Source organism: Agelaius tricolor, unplaced genomic scaffold (assembly GCF_023055355.1).
Source record: "Agelaius tricolor isolate 1412-34295 unplaced genomic scaffold, bAgeTri1.0.p SCAF_4, whole genome shotgun sequence".
In the NCBI taxonomy this organism is placed as follows: domain Eukaryota; kingdom Metazoa; phylum Chordata; class Aves; order Passeriformes; family Icteridae; genus Agelaius; species Agelaius tricolor.
In genome coordinates this window covers 31714709-31740393 of record NW_027269264.1, presented here as the reverse complement: position 1 = coordinate 31740393, position 25685 = coordinate 31714709, and the positions used below count along the sequence as shown (strand labels likewise).

The 25685-nt window shown below is 35.4% G+C and overlaps 1 protein-coding gene across 7 annotated transcripts in view; it reads left to right on the top strand.

Moving 5' to 3' along the window:
• The window catches only part of SMARCA2 (SWI/SNF related BAF chromatin remodeling complex subunit ATPase 2), a 119056-nt gene that overhangs the window by 48752 nt on the left and 44619 nt on the right, over positions 1–25685 (top strand). For all 7 annotated transcript variants that reach the window (XM_071425133.1, XM_071425127.1, XM_071425132.1 and 4 more), the window contains 17 exons: positions 147–200; positions 1671–1801; positions 1992–2052; positions 3440–3540; positions 3828–3975; positions 5577–5740; positions 7396–7462; positions 8034–8144; positions 9649–9891; positions 10193–10306; positions 12242–12349; positions 14752–14838; positions 15814–15860; positions 17269–17435; positions 20372–20535; positions 21288–21515; positions 24924–25001. In XM_071425133.1, coding sequence (XP_071281234.1) covers positions 147–200; positions 1671–1801; positions 1992–2052; positions 3440–3540; positions 3828–3975; positions 5577–5740; positions 7396–7462; positions 8034–8144; positions 9649–9891; positions 10193–10306; positions 12242–12349; positions 14752–14838; positions 15814–15860; positions 17269–17435; positions 20372–20535; positions 21288–21515; positions 24924–25001 — 2073 coding nt within the window. The remainder of the gene's footprint in view (positions 1–146; positions 201–1670; positions 1802–1991; positions 2053–3439; positions 3541–3827; positions 3976–5576; positions 5741–7395; positions 7463–8033; positions 8145–9648; positions 9892–10192; positions 10307–12241; positions 12350–14751; positions 14839–15813; positions 15861–17268; positions 17436–20371; positions 20536–21287; positions 21516–24923; positions 25002–25685) is intronic.

Here is a 25685-nt window from a genome sequence, read left to right as displayed (position 1 = left end):
CCATCCACACCTTCAAAAACTTGAATCCCAGGCTGTTCAGAAATAAGTGAAACATATTCATGATCCAAAATATTTACATCATATAAAGTATACTTTCTGTACTTTTAATCTGACCATAGTATTTATGACGTCTTTATTTGTTGTAGAAAGCTGAGGAAAATGCAGAAGGAGTGGCATCTGGTCTTGGTCCTGATGGAGAGGTATGAATTTTTACAAGGTGTTTTTTTTTCTTCTTGTTACTTTTTGGTTTTTTAAAAAAGCAACTTTCCAGTGATTATTCTGGATTGTGTGTCATGGCTATAACTTCAAAAAGAGTTATGATGACAACTGTTCTAGGAGCTGTTTTTTATAAACAGAAATAATCGTTATGTAGGTTAACATGTATGCTAGCCTTTCACTATTCCTAAAATCAAAGACTAAAATGAAAACTATATTGACTCTATCATTGAGAGTGATGAAGTCTGCCTCTCCGTTTTGTAATGTGCTTACAAGAAATATTTTTCTTGCAGTCTGTATATAGACAACTTACTTTCTAGTTTGAGCGCATGAACACAATATAGTCAATCTTCTCATCTTTATAAAAAATACATTGTTGACATTGCATGTAATGCAATCTTGCAGCACAGGACTGAGTACAGTGCTGTGATGGATTAAGACATCTGAAAATTCTTTCCTCCTCACAAGCAAATGGAAATTAGTAATTTTTCTATGTCATTCTTCAGATAATATTGTTCATTCAGTAGCCCAGCATATGCATTCAGAGCTCTTCTGTTAATGCAATTTTTCTATTCCACTTCATTTTTATTTAAAGACTTTAGAATTGTGTTTGTTTTACTTGTGCTCTCTTTTTATACTTGAAAGTGATAGTTCTGCTAGTATAGTTAGAGTTATAGCAAAAATACTTCAGTATATTTGTATTTGCACAAGGAAAATGCACATAATATTCCTGTAAGTTCAGTATTAATGGAAACTGGCTGTGTTTAGCACTCTGACCAGTCACTACTTAGAACTGTTTAGAATTAGTTTTTCTTGCTCATATGTATTTATTTGGAAAATATTCTTGGGTAAAAACAGTATTAGAAAGCAAAAAGTTTTTGAAGTAAAAAAATCTGTGATTAAACAGGGCAAAGAAATAACATAAAGAGTGATTATACTATTCTAGTTCTGTTACAACACAAATAAGAGATTTTGTTCTTACAGGTGCTTCATCAGCTTAGTTGAAGAAGTTAGGACAGTGAATCTTTAAAACAGGCCTTTACTTAGAAAGTTATCTGAATTGTTTGATTCTTGTTTCTCAAAAAAAAAAGCCATAAGGTCACTGTGTGTTTTTTTGTTACAGATGTCTGTTGGTATAAACAACAGGATTAAAGGCCTATAAAATACATAACTTGTGTCTTGGTCCACAAAAACCAATAGCGTGTTCTTTTCCGTGTTGTTCTTGTTAATTTACTTGAGATACTGGGATGTATTTCTGGATGTCACATAGAGTATGTTACACACAGAATACCGTGACTTAGTGTTTGCTTAGTGGGAAAGTGTGGCATCTAATAACAAAACTTCACTGGTTGTACAGAACTGCAATTTTGATAGTGCTATTAGTTCTTTTTATTATGTAAGAAGAGTATGGAGTTCAGTTGCCTTATAGTGTAAAATGTCACTTGAATTTTTAGCCCATAGATGAGAGCAGTCAGATGAGTGACCTTCCAGTCAAAGTGACTCACACTGAAACAGGCAAAGTTCTTCTTGGACCAGAAGCACCCAAAGCAAGTCAGCTGGATGCTTGGCTGGAAATGAACCCTGGGTAAGTAGCTAGTATACAAAGTAGACTGTTTTTTCCTGTTTGCATTGATGTTTTTCATGTTATACTTTCTTGTTTACCAATTCTATTCTTGTTTCAATTTATTATATGTAAGCTGAGTAGGGGATGTTTTGAACCTATTAGCTTCCCCCTTTTAACTGTAATTCACGATCTTTCTGTCATTTTTGTATAGCTATGAAGTTGCTCCCAGATCAGACAGTGAAGATGAAAGTGGCTCTGAATATGAGGAGGAGGTATGTATCTTCAAAAAGAAATACTGTGACAATACAGTAAAAAAAAAGTACTTATTTCATATTTAATTTTCCCCTTCTTCATAATGAAGAGAGGGGAGGTGATAGGAGATGTGCAGGTGCTTTAAGACTGTTATGAACAGGAAAATTAATTGATTCTGTAGTTCTTGAATTTTAGCATTAGTTCTTTATATACTCTGTAAAGCCCTAACTGGTAATTGTCGTTAGGAAGAGTAAATATTTTACTGTGATTGTAAATGGTAATGAACCAGAGGATTTAGCAGGTTCCTGTTTTAAAATACATCTCAGAAAATGCTGCATTGTGGCTTTGTGCTGAATGAAATTAACATCTTCAAAGTTTATGCATTGAAGGTTTTATAGGCAATAAAAATCATGATTACTACTTATGTGTATTAAAATGTTAGGGATTATGACAGGGATTTATATTCAGACTTTTCAGGGTAGGCTTATTTGACTGAGTATTTGGATGGTGATTTAAATGCTGTTATTATAAAAATTCTAAGAAGAATCTTACCATTAATCCATACAAAGATCTCAGCTTTGCAGGGTCATCATATTACATACTATGAATAATGAATGGTGATAATTGCATAGCATTTTCAGATCAGTACTTTCTAAAGGAGAACAGAAATGAGGAATAGAGAAGGACATGTTCAATCAACAGTCTGGTAGCAGAACTAGGTATAGTACTCAGATCTCCTAAGTTTAGTCTTTACACTACTGGACCAAACAACCACTGAAATTGGCTGGACTGTATGATGTTACGGTGTGTCTTTGTAGGAGTAATTTCTGGTTATGTAATTCTACACATCTGTTAGTATTAAGGTAGGAGAGAAGGGCCTGATGTCTGTCAGATTTTAGAATCTCACTTAGTGAGATTTTAAGTTAATGCTATCTGCTGCAACAGTAGTCAAAAGATGAGTTATTTCAAAAGAGTAAAAATAACTGATCTTAAAAAATTAAGAAACTAGAGGCCTAAATCAGTAGTATGTGACAGTATTTTAAGCCTTATTAATTTATCAGACATCTAGAATACAACACAAAAAAAATACACATGGTATTGGAATACTCTCCATGAATATGGTAATCAGAGAAAGCCTTTGTTAAGGAAGATCATTACAGGGGAAAATAATTTTTATTTCAAAGTATTATTGACTTCCTTTGTTAGTGTGTGTCAAAAATCAATCATTTTGTTATGCTGCAGTGCAATTTTATTGCAGAATAGGTTTAAATTGAACCTTATGATTCAGATGTCTGTCATAAAACACTGACCAATGAAAGCTACCAGTATGAGAATGCCATTTGAAAGTATGACTGAGGTACACATTACACTTCCCAGCACTTCTGTTCTTTTTCTGTATTTCTGTAGGATGAGGAAGAAGAATCAAACAAATTAGAAACAGATGAGAAGATACTTCTGGATCCTAACAGTGAGGAAGTTTCTGAGAAAGATGCAAAGCAAATCATTGAGTGAGTTTTCCTTAAGTATTGCTTATTAGGAACTGTGATATCTAACAGTGGTGTTTCACAGGAGTAGCTTTCTGTAGATTACAGTGAATTGCTTTACTTCTCTGGTATAAATACCTGCAGGAGAAGGAGCATGATCATTTAATTGTATACTCTTTATAATCTTGCACCCTTTGGTGTACTCACCTCACTCACAACTGTGGACTTGAACTGTTTCTTTAGACATGTAAGCCACGGTCAAAAAATACTTGTTTGTAGGAATTCACTTGAGTTCTTTTTCTACTTTCCAGGACAGCGAAACAAGATGTGGATGATGAATATAGCATGCAATATAGTGCTAGAGGGTCTCAGTCCTACTACACTGTTGCTCATGCTATCACTGAAAGGGTGGAAAAGCAGTCTTCCCTTCTTATTAATGGCACATTAAAACATTATCAGGTGAGAAATCATTAAAACAATGAAATACCTAAAACTTGGGATTATGCCAAACATTTCAGTCTGATCTTTCAAACGGCAAACTGAAAATTTGTTAAGAAGTACAAAGGCTCTAGTAGGTTAGAATTTGGAAGTTTGGACAAAGCAATGATACCTGTCACAGATAACGTTACATACATACTCCTTGAACAATACAAATTTTTTACAGCTACCTCTACCTGTTCTTCATTGCAGGTGAATAATATTTTGATTTTGGCATCCTTCTAACTGACTTGTACTTTGATTTCTTACTCTTTTGGTGGATTAACAGTATTTTCCTCCTTCCAATATTTACAAGTTTAGAATTTTATTTTTAATTAATGTCCGAATATTTTGGGGCAGTGATAGGTACAACTTGAAAATAAGATAAATACTTTGCTGTGGAGGTTGGTGTCACATGTTCTTCACAGACTTTCGCTGGATTTGGTAACCAAGACCTTTACTATTTTGATATAAGCTAGATTCACATGTGATTGAAAATGTCCTTGATGCATATTTTCTACACTTCTGCTATCACACAACTTTCTAGTGAACTCTGATAACCTGCATCTTATCTCTATTCAGAACATTGCTTGTATATATAAAACAATAATTATGTAGACAAAAGAGCTTTCCTCAATTCTGAAGTGACTTTGTAGGTGGGACATAGAGTGACACTACAGATTCCAGTCAGCTCTTGATGACTTAATAGTAAATATGAATCAGTCCACATGTATGTAAGGCCAGTAAATTTGCAATTATTATGGGCAGTTATTTTGGATACTGTCTTGCAGGAAGAACAGACAATTACTTCAAGAGTGTATTGTAGAATTTTCCCTCTGAACTTTCTCAGGCCACCTAATTTCCTGCTCTCTCCATGCATGGGACACACCAAAACTCTGGATATGAGGAGCAGAAACTTCACGCATCCATCAGTAATGGGATACACACATGTGAAAATCTGTCTGAGAAGGGAATAGTGCTTTCTAGCAGCATTCCTTGGAGTGTGAAATTCTGTTATGTAGATACTGCTAAGCTACAGAACTCTGGCTCCTTTCCAGCTCTGGAATTTTATACACAAGGCATATTTGGACAAAGGTGGCCTACTCTGATGTGGAGTTTTGAATGGCAAGTACTAAGTGGACATGTGCTACAAGAGCTTTAGCATACCAGTGATACAGTTGGCAAGTGTGTTTTGTGCGGTTTTGATGAGTTTGGTTTTGAAAGATTTTAATTGACACACACAAATGTCATGAAATACACACAGAAAGTTTCAGCATTTGAGAGTGTTGAAACTGAGGAACAAATACCTGCTGTGGTGTTTATCAGCCTTACTATAAGTGCCTCTGTTGCTTTGTGTGCAGTAGTAAAACCTTTATACATGAAATTTGACTTGATCTTACAGAGTGTTTTAAACAGAATATTTTTTCCATGTAAAGATAGGCAGGGGTCTCCATGCATATAGTATTACTAAAGGAAATTTAACTTATAAGTAGACAGGGACATCAGAACATTAGTTCCGTGCTGCTGATTTATTGTTAATTATTTTTGTGGGTTTTAAATAACTGAAACTCTTTTCATTTCAGCTCCAGGGACTGGAGTGGATGGTTTCTCTCTATAATAACAATCTGAATGGAATTTTAGCAGATGAAATGGGACTAGGAAAGACAATACAAACTATTGCTCTGATCACTTACCTGATGGAGCACAAAAGACTCAATGGCCCCTATCTCATCATTGTTCCCTTGTCGTAAGTAATGGGTCTCATTCTGGCATTATTGTCCTAAGCATTGCAGATTGGTTTATTTGGAACACAACACACTGGCAAAACCAGAAAGCTGGTAAAACACTTGATTCTATTAATTTTGGCAAACTGTATTGAATTTACTGTAATTCACTCTTAAGCCAAATGAGGGGGATGTTTTTTCTTTCCTATTGCATGCAAGCACTTCACTTTTCAGCTTTTAACTGGTAATAAAAATCTCTTGCTTAATTCTTTAAGCAGCTGGTGCCTCATCTGATACCATGCAAGCATACTTTAATGAAGTTGATCTTTTAAGTACTGTATAGGTATCCGTGGATATATGTAGCCTTGATTGATACACACACTTTTGTCAGGTGTGCAGATTATGATTGTTTATTGTGCTACCTCCCTTTTGCTCTTCCTTAGCTTTTTAAAATGCTGCTTGTTTTACAAATTTCTTTTAGCATGTTTAATTTTCTCCAAAGGTCAGGTGTGGGTTTTAGTGATTTGAATAAAAAATGTCAGCCATTGTAGAAATCTTGTGTTGAGGAATCGTTATCTTATTTTTATGTGTAATTGACTTGATTGATGTTGAGAGGTTCCCTGGTAATTTCATTAGCTAATTTGTCCACCAATTGTGCTGAGCGTGCAAATTTGTCCTAGAATTAGGATAAATTTGATTTGTAGTCATCTCTTGACTTCTTTTGAGGTGTCCTCTCTTCTGGCTGTGCTGTAGTAGTAACTGATTAACTAAGATAAATGCCACAGGTGTGCTTAATTGTATGAACACAAATCATAAGCTTAGTTTGAAAAGAAACAGAGAAGATCTATAAAACAAAAATAGTGGGAGTGTTATTAATGTCAATTTTCATGTGGGCACAGTAAAAAATATGATTTCTTTTATGTACTCCAGTGTTTTTTGAAAAAAGTCAGAAGAGCTGAAAGTTCTTTCTTTTATACATTTTAAAAGCTGCCTTTCTCTGCCTTTTCTACCTTGCTAGTATTGCTGTCATCATTGGTCCACTAAGAAGAGGAAAAAAAAAGCAAGCAGCTGAAAAACCTCAAGGGTTTTTTTTTTACTGTTGTCTCATAATAGCAATTAGCTTCACTATGGAGCAACGTTTTTGTTGGGGTAAAACAGCAGAAACAGTGCAAGAATGGATCCTCAAAGTAGTGGTTGGTGGCACTACGAGTAGTTCTGCTTGAGTAGAGCGCAGATAGTTCTGCTTGAGTAGAGCACAGTAGATAAAGTCTATTTTCAGTTTCATTGGGCTGTATTTGAAAAGCTGTAGTGTCCATTTTTGGATGATATATCTAGTATAGAGGAACTTGCAAATCTATTTTTTGTCCAGAGACACTGTTCTTATTGTTACTATGTTCCAAAGTATAAAGGTGCATGTAAAACACTACTTTTACTGGTTTCAGAAAGGGCCCTGAATACAAGCTGGATGGGTGTTTCACACATTTTTTTCCTGGTTGTATCCCTCTGAAATGCTTGTATTTTATTGCAGTGTATATAAAGTGCATTTTTAAAATAAGTTGTTATTTCTGTGGGTTGATTACATAAAATGTGTTGAAAAGCTGGCAGCCACTTGGAAACCCTTAAAAAGTTTGATCTGCAGATGATGAAACATATTACTTTTTCTCTATAATCTCTATAGGACTTTATCCAATTGGACATATGAATTTGACAAATGGGCTCCTTCAGTGGTGAAGATATCTTACAAGGTTTGATTTGCTTTTTATATGACTGTAGAATTGAAGGAATGAGAACTAGAGACAGTTTTTCCTCTGTCTCTGCAAGCTTTTAAACTATCCGCTCATCAGGTTTTGTCATGTACTAAGCAGTGTGAGTTAGCCATACTAAGAGGACTATAATAAACTGTGAAAGATTGTAGAAGTAAAACAGCTGTAAATCATTGTACAAAATGCAGAACCAAATATTTAATTTATCACATTTGCAAGGCTTCTGCTGAGAGTTAAGAATGGTAACGACCTAACATTTTATTCCTAGCTAAATACTTTCTTGTTTGGCTCCTGTAGTAGTGATATAGTCAAGCAATTTGTATGGAGACCAGACCACTGGCTTTATATTTCCATGAGCCCCATCAGTGGCTTTACAGTCTAGCAGAGGTTTAGGGAAGGCACTCTGACAAGGTCTGGAATTTTGTCAATGTATTATTCACAGTATGGTAGGATTGCAGGTTCATCTGATTGCTTATTATCTGGTAATTCACAAAAACAATGTTTTTTCTTCATCAAAGTAAAGAATAACAACTCACATGTCTCTCTCTTTTAGGGTACACCTGCAATGCGCCGCTCACTTGTTCCTCAGCTTCGAAGTGGAAAATTTAATGTTCTTTTAACTACTTACGAGTACATAATAAAGGACAAACATATCCTTGCTAAGGTAATTTTGACTATTATGTCTCTGCAGCAAGACCCAGACACCTTCAAGTAGTACATACCACAAAACACGTTTTTGTTTTATGGGAAAGTTCCTGGTTGTTCTGTCCTTCAATAAAAGTTATCCCTTTCATTTACATTTCTGTTTCTCAGTTTATGATTGAACTTCTCAGTCACAACTGTCCCTTCTGTAAACACTAGGATTTTCCCAAATGTGTCCAGGGGACTAATTCCTTTGTGAAATTCTGTCATTACTGTATACCTGGCTGTCCTTGGAAGAACATGACTTTTCTCACCTCTGCATAGTATTCAGCCTAATCTGCATCAGTGACTTTTCACTTTTCCTGTTATTTCTTTCCTAAAACTGACTCCTATTAGGGCCCTTCCAGCTCTGTGGTTACTTTCCCCCACATGACTAAATAGTCACCTATATCATGAATTTGGTGTCCAGGCTAAAGAGTCTACACCTTGCACTTCTTAGGGGCTCACTGTTTCTCTACAGGTAGGTATCAAATATAATTAATTTAAAAAGCCTACTATACTGTAAGACTGTTTCATGTGTGCACAAAGCAGAGGTATTCTGCTATACAAAGAAACCATATTGGTTTTCCTGTAGTTTTATTGTTCATTTTCACTTCATTTTATCTGTTGCATTCTGCATATTTACTGCATATCACTTGTTTGTCCTTTCTAATACAAAGGCAGTGCATTTTTTTCTTATCATTCTGAATGCTTGAGGACAGCTTGAGACTACATAATGTTCTTTTTCCTTTTTTTTCCCCCCCACTCTTTCTGAAAGATAGAAGGACAGCACTATACCACTCATCCTGTCCTGGGAAATGGAATTAGGTAGCACGTGTAAAAGTACAAACTGAGGCCTTCCTAGTCATATGGTCAGTATGTTGTAGTAAGGTGGTAACAGAGAGCTTGAACAACAGCTTTCAACATCTGCTGTGATTGCATTTAAGATTTCATATTAAGAAATAGAAACTTTAGTTGAAAATGCAGGAACTGAGATGTTTTTAATTATGCTGCTTTCTTTTGAAGTAAAAACTTAGTATTAGCTGAAACAAAATACAGTTCAGGGTTGCTGTTGTTTATGAGCATAGTCACCTTTATCTGAAAAGGCTTTTCTCTCCTGTCAAGGTTTTTGTTACAGACAGATTTATTTGCAGTTTATATGGTTTCTTTTCTCCACTGTGAACCATATTCTGGCCTTGAGGAGCCAGTCATTCTAATCTCTCCCAAAAATGGGAGGAATCTGCTTGCTGTTAGCTGTTTCAATTCCAGTCAGAATTCACCATCAGATTGAGTGTACCTAGTGTTTGTCTCTCTGTGTGTTGGTAGCAAGGACACTGATAGTTGCATAATGCTTGATTTGGCTTTCCTCAAGGTTGAGACTGATTGATGTCTCAGGCTTTAAGTATTTTTGTTTTATACTTGTCGTGAGGACCTTGACAAAGTCTGGCCTTTTCTAACTTTGCCAGCTTTTCTTCTTTTTCTTTCAGATTCGGTGGAAGTACATGATAGTAGATGAGGGCCATCGAATGAAGAACCATCACTGCAAGCTGACTCAGGTCTTGAATACTCACTATGTGGCCCCTCGGCGAATCCTACTGACTGGGACTCCTTTGCAGAACAAATTGCCTGAACTTTGGGCTCTCCTCAATTTCCTTCTTCCAACCATTTTCAAGAGCTGTAGCACCTTTGAGCAGTGGTTCAACGCTCCATTTGCCATGACTGGAGAAAGGGTACTGTGGCAGTGGTTTTTTTTTTTTAAAGATCAGAAATAAACCACTTTGATGAAAACAGAAAAGAGCTTACTCAGATGGATTAGTGTTTGAACTTGTGCTGGTACTTAAGGATTTAACATAACTAAAAGACCCCTTTTTTATAATACTAAAATTTTAATGTTTAAAGTGCATTTTTTGACTTAGTGTCAGTTTGGTTGTAAGATGCAAATAATCATTGCACATTTTTAGCAGTCCATGTGAGAGAAGACATTAACTAATATATTTGAGTTGTCTTGTAGTGACTTATAAACTTTTCTAGGTGGACTTAAATGAGGAAGAAACTATTCTGATCATCCGTCGTCTGCATAAAGTGCTTCGGCCCTTCTTGCTGAGAAGACTGAAGAAGGAGGTTGAGTCTCAACTCCCAGAAAAGGTTTGCAATGAGAGGAATTTTGGAAGGGGTTTAATAATCTTTCTAAGCATTAAGTTTTGAGATTTATTTTGCAGAACAGGACTTCTTTAGTGTTTGTTTGTTTATACCTCTTCAGAGAAAGCTAAGGAAACCTGGGTACCTTAAGTGTCTGCATTCTCAGGATTCCTCTCCAACCTTATATGTGTTTGTTGTAACCAGTGTAAGATATGCAGCTTCTATGCATTATAGTCTGGTTTCAATATATGAGCCAGCTGTACACTGAGGATAAAATTCTGTCCCATACCATCTTTCTTGCACTGGGTTGAAGCTAGTTCACTGAAATTTCTGAGGGACTACTGCACTTTATAAAGCAGGCACAATTTGGTTTATTATCATTCAGGAGTTGTGTGAAGTGTCTTGTTGAAATTGCACAATTATTTTTAACTAGTGGCATTTTAATTCAGAACATAAAATTATTTTCTGATTTCAAAGGAAATTGTTTTTATTTCTGGATAACTCATTTTGTCCCATTGTGTCCTCCTTTGCAATTCTCCATCCCTCTTCACAGAATAACAGCAACTAAAATTAAAAAAAAGTAAATTTGAAGGTGTGATAAGGAAAAGCTGGTTTTAAGGTAAACTGGATTAAAACCAAACAAAACTGAAATATCTATAAGGTGTGTTATGAGCTGACTGGCTAAATTAATGGAGAGCTGTGTACAGATGCTTAGAGACAATACAAAGAAGGGCATTTTAAAATTATTTTTCATCTTTGTAATCATGTAAATACTACTTCTGTTGCAAATTTCTGTTCCTTCAAATGTCAAATTCTCAATATCCTCAGAAGAATTTACTTGAGAATAAAATATGTTTGCATTTGAAAATAATACTTAAATCAAACCACTGACAAATCCAGTAATAGGCACTGGAGAGGCAAAATTTTCAAGTTACATACACACTCATACTCAGAAGATCATGTTTCTTTTTGTTGCCATTAACTGAAAAAAGGAATTTATCCAGCCACGAGGATTGAACCTGGGGGCAGAAGCCTAATCAGGTTCATTTGCTCTTGCAGATGTTGGTAAACATTGAAGAAAGTCACTTCTGTTTAAGTAGTTTATACTCTTGTCTTTCTGAGAAGAAAATAACCTGATAGTTTTCTTCCTGTTTATTTATTAAACACAAGGAATCTTACGCATTGTCTTTCTTTCATAGCTTGAAAGATTTCTAGCCACTAGTGTGATTTTGTTATGTTACAGTTTTTATTTGACATAACTTAATAAAACTGTAGTGAGTATAATCTGGACATTTGGCAATAGAAAAAATTACATAGAATTGGTGTGTGAAGTCTTTCTGTTACTATTTTTAAATCTAGTATGCAGTTAAGAACTAAATATAGTTTTGCAAAGCTGAGCAAGTCAGGCTGAATGTAGTAATCATATAATACTGTATTAATTCCTAGTGTTTTAGTGGATGTTGAGAAAATGGTGGCAGTCTAGATAAACATTATGCCAGTTAGACTCTATAATTACTAGATATATAGTGATGATATTTTTATGATGCTTTGCTTGATATTTTTATAATACTTAACAGACAAAATAAATTCAATTGGTTATTAAACATAAAATAGTTTTTTAGTTGCCTGTTAATTTCAAAATTAGTTTTAAGTTATTTTTTTAGATTTTAAAAATTAGAGAGTGAGAAATAAAGTATGTTTGGTAATCTTGCAGTTGCATCTTTAGGATCCAGCTGTCTCACTGCAGCTGTGACTCACAAATACTCATTTCTGTGCTTGCAGTTGTATTGCTGGTCATGGAAATTTTATGTGGTGATCTGGTAAATAAAAGATTAGTAGGGTTTTTTTGTTTTGTTGTAGAATGACAAGAACCTGCAGTTAGTTCTCACTGACATTACTATGCCAGCGTGTTCATGGTTTTGGGTTTTTTTTTAATACCAGGTGGAATATGTGATCAAATGTGATATGTCAGCTCTTCAAAAGATCCTGTATCGTCACATGCAAGCTAAGGGGATCCTTCTCACAGATGGTTCTGAAAAAGACAAGAAGGTACAAAAGAAAGACTAAAATATAAAGGAAATAATGTATTATCAGTGAACATGTTAATAACATGACTTCTGTTTTATTAAATTAATATATAGGTCCTTACAGGTATCTCCCATGGGAAGAGAAATTTCAGGCATGCCTTTCAGTTACAAGACAGCAGCTATACACAAAGGGAAGTGTAGCTGCATTCAGTTGTATTCAGTGTAGTTGCACTGCCTTTCTGCAAACAGGCAATGTTTGAAAAAAAACTGCATTTTCCTTGGCTGAGCTTGATTCAATAATATATCTGAATAATTGTGATTGTGGGAATGATGGCTAGAGAAGGTCATTTATCTTGTTTTTCAGAGCTATTAGTTAAGTCTTGTTTCAGTTACCTAGGACTGTATGCTTGCATTCATCCTTACAAGGTCTCTTGGTGACAAAATTCTTTAAGAGATCAGTAAGATTCAAGGTTATATAGTCAGATTTAGACTTTGTAGTAGTAAATGTTGGTTATGCTGTCATGGGGTTTGATCCAGTCACTACTGAGTAAAGAGCCATTCATCAACTTTTCGCATGATAACAAATTTGAAATATAGTAAATGTGAAATACTTTGAACAGACACTACAGAATATCTAGAACATAAGAGTTTCAGTTTGCACCCTCTAGTGTGTATATTGCTGATGCAGTGTGCATATAGTCTTTCCATTATCCTTTTTCATGTTACATTGGTACAAAGAAATATTTTGGTGATTTTTCTCTTCAGTATCTTACTTTACCTTCCTAGTTCTTTGCCTTCAAATTGTTTTCTTTTCTGGTGCTTAATTAAACTCCAGAAAAAGGGCTCTTTTTCAGTGGATATTGAAACGCATCTTCATAGTTTGAACACTTTTTAGACATTAATTCATATTATTCAGTTGTATTTTTAATGCATTTTTTCGGTTTGGTGTCTTTATGTTTGTCCTAAAAAATTTCATTTTGTATCACAGTCTTCCACTTCCTTTTCTGGTCACTTTCTTTCATCTGCTCAGACACTTCCATGTACTTTTCCCTACCTGTTTCTCTGCCTGGCTTTGTGATTAACTGGTTAAAATTGCCTTTGCTGTCATCTGAACACTTCCCTTGCCTTCTTCTCTCCCCAGGGGGCTAAAATTTTTCCTTTCTTGCAACTCTCTCTTAATTGATTTTTTTTTTTAATGCTAAATCAAACTCTGTTATCACTGCTACCTGTTGTCAGCAAAGGGAGGTGGTGGTTAAGATTGCTTAGTTTCAATGATCAAGCAACCATTGTGTTAGGAAAAAAATCATGTCCTTCTACAGCTCTGGCCTGGACCCAGCTGAGATTAGAGACAATTCTTTCAGATGGAAAGCTCTAGGAAATTATTTTTATAACAAATATGAACTACATTTTTGGAGCAAATTAGACATGATCTTAGAAAGAACAAAACCAAGTTTTAAATATATGGAGTGCCCCCTTCAAATGGATTATCTCTAGATGAAAGTTTTGATTTCAGTGTACTTCCCAGAAAAGACTAGAATATTGCTTGTATATATTATAATTAAGTACTGAATTTTCCCCTAGTTTACAACTCAAAATTGGTCAATTGTTTTGGCTAAGATTTTTTTAAATAAATCTGAATTAGTCATATAGTAAACTTGGAATACTGATGCCACTCTGATTGCATTTTTATAAAGTGGCAACAAAACAAAATGGCATTAGAAAGCAATGTTAATTTGATACAATGGTCTCAAACGTATGCTGACCAGCTGCAGTTAGTTTTTAACTGTATAGTGTTACACCTGAGTGTCTGATGAGTGTCCTGGTTCTACAAGATTACCTGTAGTGTATGTTTTGAGAATATACTTCCTTAAATAATATTACTCATGAAGTTGTTGAGCTTTAGCATTTTAGTATCTCTGGCCTGATGTTTTCCTTGGCCTGATGTTTGCTTGGAGTGAGAAACCCATATATTGAGTTAACAGACTGGAGAAGCTACTATGGAATTGAAAATAATCCAGCTAGAATTACTTCTGTTAGAGGGTTCAGACACTATGAAGTTTGTATGGTTTCATAGTAAACAGTATAATCAGGACAGTAGATGCTTTGCTTCCCATCAAGAATACTGCAGGTAGAAATGTAGTGCACTTTGTCAATTACTTCAAGGTCTTCCTTTTTCATTACAGAGCATCCTTATGACTGATGAATTTATAGAGCAAGACAATAGTTTTTTTATTTTCGTTCTTTTGATTTGTCCTGGTTTGTTATTTTCTTATTGTAGAGTTTTGTTGTGTTTTGATTTCCTTTTGTTGTTTTTTTTTTTTTTTAATTCATGATGTAATTTGGATTTGGGATAAAAGTATGTTGAAAGGGTATATTCATAAGCCAAGAACTTAATTATTTGGTTTGCATTGTTTGTACCCATAGGGAAAAGGTGGAGCAAAAACTCTTATGAACACTATCATGCAATTGAGAAAGATATGCAATCACCCATACATGTTTCAACACATTGAGGTAAGACCAATAGGTCTGATTTTGAGAGTTATTTTTATTCAATAAAATAGGATAGGATAGTAGAAAACTGCTGCTAAAGCTTATGTGTGTGGGAGGGGACATCTCTGTCCACAAAATTTATACTGGAACGGACAGATTCAGAAAAAATATGTATTATAGCCAACAAGTGCCATCTTCTTATTGATAATCCAAAGTCTGTTTTTAAAATAGTTAATTTTATGGAGTAGGGTCTTTAAAACTGAAGAGTTTTTTGTTAATTTAAGACAACCCAGAGCTATTTTTTGCATTTGCATACTCCAAATTCATTATGTGTAGACACTGGTTCAAAATATCATGTGTAGAATCTCTGTAGTTAGCAGACTGCTAATCTTCTGCAGTGTCAACTGCAATTGTTCTATTCTATCCATCTTGTTTTTCAGCAAAAATGTACTATCTATATAGCATCTCTCAATAAGGACCTAAGTATATCAATGTAATATATCTGAAAAGATATGAAGTGTCATAGATATCTGGAATACAGCCAAATTTATTAAAATACAATCAAGTGCCTACTGTGATATAGTATTATTATTATTATTATTATTATTATTATTATTATTATTATTATTATTATTGTTGTTGTTGTTGTTGTTGTAGTAGTTTTCTCTCTTTGTGATCTTGTATGCTGAGTAATTAAATTGAGTAATTTGCAGATGGATCTTCTACTGATCAGTATCGATTAATAATCGGTATTCTACTGTGTTTGTAATCTGGTAAAATGTATGCTGCAGAAGTCAGTTCTGCAAATCATGAATTTCAAATAATTGTACAGGAAAACATTAAGCAGAGCACTGTTGCCACAAGGTGGTTTCCAAGAGTATGGACATCATTGAACTCAAACCACAATACTCATATATTTAATTTGATTTCTGTAAGAATGTGTAGTTTTTGGCTGCTGTGTATTTTGTAATATGTTTATTGCTTATAACTTTGCAGGAGTCCTTCGCTGAACATCTGGGCTACTCAAATGGGGTCATTAACGGGTAACTCTCTGTTTTTCCTGCTGTCCATAGTGTTGTATTGGAAATAATGATCGCTTTATTTTTCTGGAAGCTATGTGTTAGGGAACGCAAGCATTTCATACAGAGGCAGAGGAAGTACAGGGCACATATGTAAAGCAAAACCTAATAGTACTAGAAGTGTTACAAGATCTTTTCATGACTGTCCGTCTCCTTCAGGATGGTAGACAGAAAAGACTCGTGTCTTCCTTTTCCCTTATTTTGAAATAATACACCATCTGAAATTCATTGGGAATTGAATTTCAATTCCAATTCAACAGACTCTTCAGAGATATCTGTTAGGATTTTCTTCTCTTTATTGTTACTTTTGCCTTCTACTTTTCCTTTTTTACTATTTCTTTTCCAAATTAAAATAGCATTTCTTCCATTATCTGAAATGAAAAAGATTTGGTTTATTTTTCTTGACACTCTGTGCAGTTGTCAAGTTAATGGATGCTTTCTAAACAAAAAGTGTGTATCATCCATCTGACTTTCTTCCTGTTTAGGTACTAATGATAAATTTTTTTCTTTATCTAGTATACCAGACTCTTTGTGTCCTTAGCTAGTATACCAAAATACTTGTCTCCTAAACAGTTTAGGCTGATTACAGATTAGTGCATACATATCAGAAGGCTATGTATCATCTGGATTTTGTGCCATTGCTAATGATAAATTGTATTTTGAGAGTGCAGACTCAAGGTTAGAGAAGCATTGCATGAAGTTTATTCCTGTAAAGTGCATCACTGTGGTGTTGATTTAGATGTTCTGTTTACTTGTATTCATTTTCTGGGTTGGGGGTTGCATTTCCATGCTAGGAGTTGGTTTTGGAATTCTTGCATAGAAAACAAAAGAGTAGCTAATCAAAGCAGCTAAATACTGTTCGGGATGACCAAGTTGTATGGCTAGAGTATATGTCAGACTCCTGCCACTATCTCCATATATTAGTTCCATTTGCAATACTTCACTTCTGTGTGTGTGATAGTTGAGTGGAAAAGGGGGTAATTTCCAACAAATACTTGATGAATACAATTTAAAACTGCAGTTGCAATTGAATGTTGTTTTTAATGCCAGTTGAAAACAAAGCATCAGGTGAATATCTTAGCTTATAGAATGCTTATCTAGCTAAGAAATAGGGTTTGTTTTAATAAATAATGAAAAATAATTGAGTGATTGAAAGTCAGCACAATTTCTGTAATTGAAAAAAATTCAGGAAAACAGGACTTTGCATGTGTTTATTTTCATCAACATGTGCAATTTTAAAGAAAGAAAAGTGCTATTAGTCTTGTTTAGATTAAGTAAATTAGTCTTTTTGTTATACTCTGACATGATAATGACTACAGACTTTTAAATGTGGGCTTATTCTGGTATTTACTTTGCTGCTTCTCTCCAACAGAGCTGAACTTTATCGGGCCTCAGGGAAGTTTGAGCTACTCGATCGTATTCTACCAAAGTTACGAGCTACTAACCATCGCGTGCTTCTTTTCTGTCAAATGACATCACTCATGACCATTATGGAAGACTACTTTGCATTTCGAAATTTCCTTTACCTGCGCCTCGATGGTAAGCTAAATGGAAAAAATGGATAAATACTAAGATAAGAGGTAGTATCCTTCATTGGTTTGGGCATGGGAGCCCTGGGTTCTCCTCCCAGTATTTTCATAACAGTGCTGTGTTGTGGCTATACAAGAGTGAAAACAGGTTCAAAATACTTTTTTATAATCTTGCACGTGTATTTACCATGAAGTTATGCCAGTAGACCCTTCAGTGGCAGTTTAGTAGACTTTCCCATATTCTTCCAGACAAGGAAGGTACTGAGAAAGACGTGATTTTGCTTCTGTCGGTAGAAGTATTTGTCTCTGTCTCTTTCAGTGTTTTGTTTTATCTGTTTAATCTGCAGACCATTTAGTCAATGGATTCTTCCGATAAACGTTCAGGTCTATACCAGGAATGCAGCTTATGTATAAATTTCCTGCTTGGAGGCTCATCTCTTTTTCACATAGGGTTTAAAATCCAAGGTTCCCAATCAGTCATCACTATCTAAGTTATCTGAAAATCTTCACATGATAAGAGATGATAATGCCAGTGTTAGGCCTGTATTCCAATGGAATAAATGCATTTTTGTCTGTTTAAAATTCATCTGCTGTCCTTCACAAGATAGCTGTATTTCAGCACGATGCCTGAATTTCACAGGAAGATCAAAAGCCTGAATTTCTTCATGTGTAGATATGTTTTATTACTTCAAACAAAAAGATGGTTTAGAAACATTTTAGATACTAATATTTTTGTTCTGTTCAGTGTCTCTGTTGAGTGCTGAATATCTTTGTGGATGGTCTGGATGAGGGGATTGAATGTACCCTCAGGAGATTCACAGACTGCCCTTGGGTCACAGCAAGCCCAGGCAGTGCCACAGGCTGGGGCAGAGTGGCTGCAAAGCTGCCCCAGGAAAAGGCCCTGGGGGTGCTGGTGACAGCAGCTGAACAGGAGCCAGCAGTGCCCAGGTGGCCAAGAAGGCCAATGGCATCCTGGCCTGTGCCAGCAATGGTGTGGCCAGCAGGAGCAGGGCAGGGATTGTCCCCCTGTACTCAGTGAGTACCCACTGGAGAGGCCATACTCTCAGTTCTGTGCTCAGTTCTGGGTCCCTCACTCCAAGAAGGACATTGAGGTTACTGGAGCGTGTCCAGAGAAGGGCAGCAGTGCTGGGGAAGGGTCTGGGGCACGTGTCCTGCAAGAGGCAGCTGAGGGAGCTGGGGGTGTTTAGCCTGGAGAAGAGGAGGGTCAGGGGTGACCTTATCACACTCTACAACTCCCTGAAAGGAGGCTGTAGCCAGGTAGAGGTCAGTCTCTGCTCACAGGCAGCCAGTGACAGGACAAGAGGACGTAGTCTCAAGCTACACCAGGGGAAGTTCAGGTTGGACACTAGGAGGAATTTCTTCACAGAAAGGGTGATTGGGCATTGGAATGGCCTGCCCAGGAACATGGGAAAGTCACCATCCATTAAAGAGGAAAGATTGGCTGTAGCACTTAGTGCTGTGATTGAGTACACAAGGTAGTGTTTGATCAAAGGTTGGACTCGATGATCTCAGAGGTCTTTTCCAATCTATTTGATTTGCTAATTGAGTCCCACAGTTCTATGAAAGAAAAATTAAAAATAATGTATCCCACCTGAGTTTTAAACCAGTGTGAAAGAAGTTTCCATTTTGGTCTTCTTCCATGATGATGATCTCTATGTCATACTGAGCTTCTTAAATAGTGATCATTTTTGCTTAATGTTTTATCTCATACATAAAAGCATTTATCAGAATGCTTTTTAGTAGAGAAGCAATGATTTAAGGTAAATACAGAGAAGAGTGTGAGTGAGACTTGAAGTTTCTTCTGAACATTTTTGACAGTGTTTTAAATCGACTCTTAGCTTCATGCTTTAATCAGAAGAAAAAATAGTACCAAGAAATTTTCTCATCTTTTATTAATATTAATGAACATGAAGTTGAACCAATATTATCCTTGAATGTAAAATGGGATTATGAAATGGACACACAAGTGAGCTATGTCACTGTGCCATAGAATGCCAAAACTGTCTGAAGAACAGAGGGCATGCTAACAAAGCCCTCTTCATACCTCTGGCCTGCATGTGCGTTAATATTTCTATTTAAGACAAATAAATTACGTTACATTTTAAATGTTTTTAATTACTTTACATCATGTATTTTTAAACTAATTCCTTTTCATGCTAGAATATTTATGGCAAGACACAATATGGTAAATACACCTCATTGTCTTTTTCAGGTAGTTCATTAAATTAGATAAACCCTTTTTCTTCCTTTCCAGTTTCATTATGACAAATACTTTCATACTGGGATATAATCTATCCAGGTTCTGCCCAGCTGTCTTCTTACATGGAGTGTTTCCTACCCAGTTCACGTGCTTATTGGGTTCACTGGGGTCTGTATGTGGAAGCCAGTTGGGGAACAGCCCACCATAGTAATAAAAAAAAATTTGTAATGTCATCATCTATACATATATCACCCTCAAGATGGGACATTTTAAGAATTTGCAGTCTTTTGGTATTAACTATGACTCCCAAGGCAAATAGTGACATTTTGATAAATCTCTATGTAAGTAGCTTTTAAAAATATTTAATGCTGCTCTAGCCAGAAGGCATTAATCAAAACTAGAGCTCTCTTCTGTTTGTTTATAGTAGTTTCAATTGAAATTTACATGAGTTATAAAAAAGTATAACAATGTTAGCCAACATTTTAACATCTACTTTAGAAATGTCAAAACAAATGCATTTAAAGAGACCTTTAGAAGTCCATCTTGTAGGTGTGATAGACAGTTGACCTAAACATTCATGGCCAGTGTTATGGAAAATGTGGCAGAGATGTCAAAAAGCAGTGCACTAAAATAACCCTTTCACATATAGTTTTAGCAACGGACATTATATTTATATTATTTCTGTTCACAACTTTATTATATGATATTTTAAATTTTTTTTTCAGGCACAACAAAATCAGAGGATCGAGCTGCTCTGTTGAAGAAGTTCAATGAACCTGGATCGCAATACTTTATCTTCCTTCTGAGTACAAGGGCTGGAGGGCTAGGCTTAAATCTCCAGGCTGCTGACACTGTTATAATCTTTGACAGTGACTGGAATCCTCATCAGGTTATATTTATTTTCTTATCTTCATAAAATGTGCAAAGAATCCATGATGCTTTTTTGAATCACTTCTTTAAATAGATGATGTAGCCTGGGACGAAAGGAAAAAATCCAAGGAAGAGATAAAATGCTGCTCTGAGAGGAATTAGTGAGGCAAACTGCCACAATCAGGAAATGTCTTTGTTTGATTAGGTGAACTAATTCTTTGCCTACATATATATTTTATCTGAGTGTTGGAGTATCCTCAGTGCTAGGAGTGTTGTAAACCTGCTTCATTAGTATAACTGTACTCATTCTTTAACCCTTAGGATATAATCACCAGCTCACTAGCCTTTGGTAGGTAGTTTGTAATACTTCAGTAAAGGCTATGCTGAATGCTACCTATCTCATGAAATTAGGTGACCATGTGAGTGCAGTAGTCTTGGCCTGAGAACAACTTACTCTGTGGTGGTTAGTCTGTAGTAACGACAGATACCAGAAAAAGATGATATCACACCCACTTCGGCTTGTTTTAAAAAGCCAGAAGGGGTAACTTGAATTATGCCTTTGCCACCTTTTTTTTCCTATTTGTAAGAAAGTAAGTTCAATATCCCTAGAAGTGCATAGTTGTATGTGTTTTCAGTTATTGTGCAAATGTATGCAATTCACATAATATTCAATGGCCACATGTAAAATGTAAGGGAGGCAAGATTAAAAAGGGTTTTACTATCTGTGTTCACTCTCTCTGTAAATTACTCTCTGTGTTCTTTGCCTAATAGGACTTGCAGGCCCAGGATAGAGCTCACCGAATTGGTCAGCAGAATGAAGTTAGAGTCCTGAGACTGTGCACTGTGAACAGTGTGGAAGAGAAGATACTTGCTGCGGCAAAGTATAAGCTGAATGTAGATCAAAAAGTTATTCAGGCAGGAATGTTTGATCAGAAGTCTTCAAGCCATGAAAGGAGAGCTTTCCTCCAAGCTATATTGGAGCATGAAGAAGAAAATGAGGTAAGGTAGTTAGAAATAGTTACTCAGGAAGTACTGACTCTTCTTTTATTCATAATTTACAAAGATTGTCATAACTCTTGAAATTAAAAATTTCATTATAATTTCTTACCATCCATTTAGAGAAATAACTTAATTTTTATCTTTTTTTATGGTCACATTAATAGGTTGTAATCTACTGGTTATGATGTAATGGTTATGGTTAAATCTTAGTGTAGAATTATGCATTGCAACTTAAAACCCAGTCTACCCTTTATAATTTTGGCAAATAATTGCGTTCAAACAAAGATTTTTTTCCAGAACACATTATAAACCATTTCCTAAGTCCAATATATATGTTCAGCTAGGCAGTTTGATTTTCAGATGTGCTGAGCAGCTAGTACTACCTCAGTTCAGGTTTGAAGGACCCTGCTTATTGTACTTCGTTTGGAATCTATTTAAGAGTTAAGATCTGCTTTGATATGCCTTGGGCTTAGGACAAGTCCAAAAGTAACTGTTTCTTTCTGATACTGTGTCCAGCCCAGACTTCTCATCACCACTTTCTCTTTGAGAAATAATTAGCTGTTTAAAAAGAGCTGTCAAGTGTTTTCTTTTAAAAGTGGGAAGTGGAGTTCTTTTAATAGTGGGAAGTGAAGGACACTGAATGTCCTTCTCTTTTCATTGTGTTCTTTTATGGAACTCAGAGTATGGAATGATAAACCTATTCTTTGGCTGTCATTGCAGATTCTTCTCTTAATTTGAACAAAATTCAGTATTTGGACAAAAGCCATATTTGGGAGAAATTAAATAAATGTGTCAGTTATACTGATGACACATACAGAGAAATTTTTGATCGGCACTGATGTTTTCCCAACTTGAAAATAGCCTGAACTGGTTAAAGACAGAGCTTTTGAGACCGATCTTGCTTCTGAGTGGAGCTTGTGTGTGTGAATAAGGTGCACACTGATAGGAGATTCTATAGCCTGTGTTTCACTAGCATCCTTCATTACATGGAGTAAAGTTTCAAAGATCAAGGAGTTTACTTCTTTAGTCATTAATCCTCTTGTGTAAATTCTGCATTGAGCATTTAGAAAAGCATGATTAAGATGAAATTTTGTATTGTTTTAGTATTTTTCATAGAAATTAAAGAAGAGTCACAAAACATTTTTATCAGTAATTTTCTTTTATTTGTGGTGTTAATCAGAAATTTGGTGATATACATATGTAAAATTTTTGATTAAGTAAACCTGTAGTTCTAAAGCAGACCACACTCCCTATATGAGTAGGAAACCAGCAGACATTTTCAGTAATCCTGTGAATTTTTAAAAAAATTTGGAGTGCATTTGTTTCTGAAGCATTTATCTGACAGTGTTTCAGAAGTCAGGGCTGCTGCCAGGCCTGTGTGACATGCCTTATTTTGTAGATGACTTCAGAACAATTTGTTTCTTGTGTGTTATATACTTAATCTGCCATCCTGAAGCAAGCAGATTTAAAAACTGTTTATTTGCCATAGCCCACCATCAGTCTTTAAAGCATTGATATTGCAGTCTGACTCCTGGCTGAAGCTTTCGATTAATACTTCTTTATGAACAGAGACTATACAAAACTCTGCCCAAACACTCAACCTCTTGAGGACTAGGAGGAATTGAATTTGCACCATCCTGCAATGGTCATCCATTGCTCCTTCATTGCAGCAGCACTGAGTGTCAAGTGGGAGATTGATGGGAAAAAAGTAAACCTCTCAATTAAAGTTAAATTATCAACAATATTGACACAGCTTTGACTTACAGATGCAGACTGGCACGTCTAACAAAGATATTTTTTACTGATAATCTAGTTAAATAAACCCATGCTAAGCAAACTTTAAACTTTTCACATTTGTATATAGAGTACTCTGTTCTGTTCATCCTTTTTCAGTAGTTTTTTTTTAAGTTCAGCATCAAGTCTCCCCTTATTTTTTTTTCTTCTTTCTTTTTTTGATCCATTTTTTCTTTTAGCAGTACTTGATAAAGCAGAGAGGTAATATCTGTGTATCTAGAAAGATTCATTAGATAATAGCAATGTATGACAACTTAGCAGTTACTTTTTCATAGTGTAATTTTTTGTTGGCGGTTGAGTTTATTTATAATTTTTTCTTCTGCAAAGCCTACCTGTTTGGCAACAGGATTATTCAGCCTAACTGCTGATAATGTGCACACTATTGTTACAGCTTCTACTGTAAGATCACTTCCTTTTTTCAGGTCAGAAGTTACTCTGAGATAATAAGGAAGTATGTGGCCCTTTCATGATGGTCACATTTATAAAAGAATCTTTTTTTCTCTGTGTGAGTAACCATGTGACTTCCTTTTCATGAAGAGTGAAGGAGCAATGACTAGAAGTGAGAAGAACTAGCTCTCTTAATCACTTTCCCAGTTGCCTGGTTCATGTTAAAATCTAAATTATATATTCATTAAGGTACAAAGGTGTTCCTTGAGAATTGCATTAATGAGAACTGGTTTGGGTTTTGAAATCAAAATCCAGTGTCTGGATTTTGGTGTAGAAATCCAGACACTGGAGGGGAGATGTGAGGAAATAGAAATTACTTACTAATTCTGAAAAATAAGCTACAGTATATTAGCTTTTTGGATGCTACATTCAGCATTCTATACTCCCATTAAACTGGGCTCAAAACAGGAGTTTTTAGGAAGAATTATAGGTCTGTAGCATAGTGTAATATTTTGTTCAGAAAGCCCTGTGTAGAGTGACCTGTTATCTGTGGTTTCAGAATAATTCAGGGAGGAAGACTGAATATTTTGGGCTTTGTTTTAAAGAGGATATCATAATGGTTTCAGCTTTAATATTTTCAGTTGAACACTACAGTTCTAAATTATTTTTCTAGTGTCTGTTTCTGTTTTTATTAAATAATCCATTTTGTTTGCAGTAAAATTTTCACATCTCAATTTGTAAGCAGAAAATGGTCAAGAGAAAGTGATTCAGCAGGGTTATTTTCCAGGATAAAAACATGTTTTGTTCTTTTCATTTAATCAGGAATTTTTCAGTCATCTTGCTTTGATGGGAAAAAAAACCTCAAAATCTAGAATGGTATTTCTGAAGGAATATTGTAGAATAGCAGAACAGAAATACATCCGTTTTAACCAAAGCACTAACTGTGCTTCTGACCTGGGAAAACCACAAGCCAAAATTTCCTGGTTTTGTATTTGGTCATTTCCTCAATCTCAAATTTTGAAGGGAGTAATAAGTGTCATTTGTCATTCTTACCATCTTATTTTGTTACTTCTGAATAGCTGAACACTTTAAAAGGTTTCATTTCAGTTTAAGTGCTCCCACATGTTGTCAGAAAAAGAGGGTCAGTGGAGCTCTGAACTGAGGGAGGCTGTTAGTTCAAGGTGCATGTGAGTACTTCCTAATAATTTTATCCATCTTTCTAACCAGGAAGAAGATGAAGTTCCTGATGATGAGACACTGAATCAGATGATTGCTCGACGTGAGGAGGAATTTGATCTCTTTATGGTGAGGATGGGTAATCATAAAAAAATCATCTTCTCTAGTGTTTTTAATAAAGGCCTTAACCTTTTTATCACTCAAGTTTGTCAAAACTTTACTAGAGAAGTAGGTTTTATTTACTTGTGTTGTTCATCTGAGGAAAAAAGTGTAGTCTGCTTAAATACAGAGTTCCTCAAATGACACAGAGTCTTCAGAGATTGCTTGCTGTCAGTGAAATAGTGACAATCTAGAGGAAGAGTTTGACACAACCTGAGAAATTTATAGTTCAAAAGTGTCAGTCACAGTTTGGCTTGCTAATTCTACAGCATACTATTACTATTCAAGATTTTGTCTTACTTATGGACTTTGATATTGGCAAGGACAACTACAGGAACTTAGCAAGGTAGTAAATTAGTAGACTAACAGTGCTGTTTTCTTGGTGAGTTAACTGAGGTATTGTTGATGGTTTTATCGGGAATCCAATTAGCTGCATCTCTACTGCTACAACTGTTGGAACAGCTACCAAAATAGAGCTAGTGGTTCAAATGTGAGCCGCTTCTTTTTATTAGTACTTCCCTTTTTGTTTATGCTACTTCAGCACTGATGGAATAATTACTGAAATGCCTTTGTAGGCATAGCTCTTGCCTTTTAGTGTTTGTACAGTCTGAGGATTGCTAGAAGATGTCTGGGCTCCACTGACACCAGTACAGG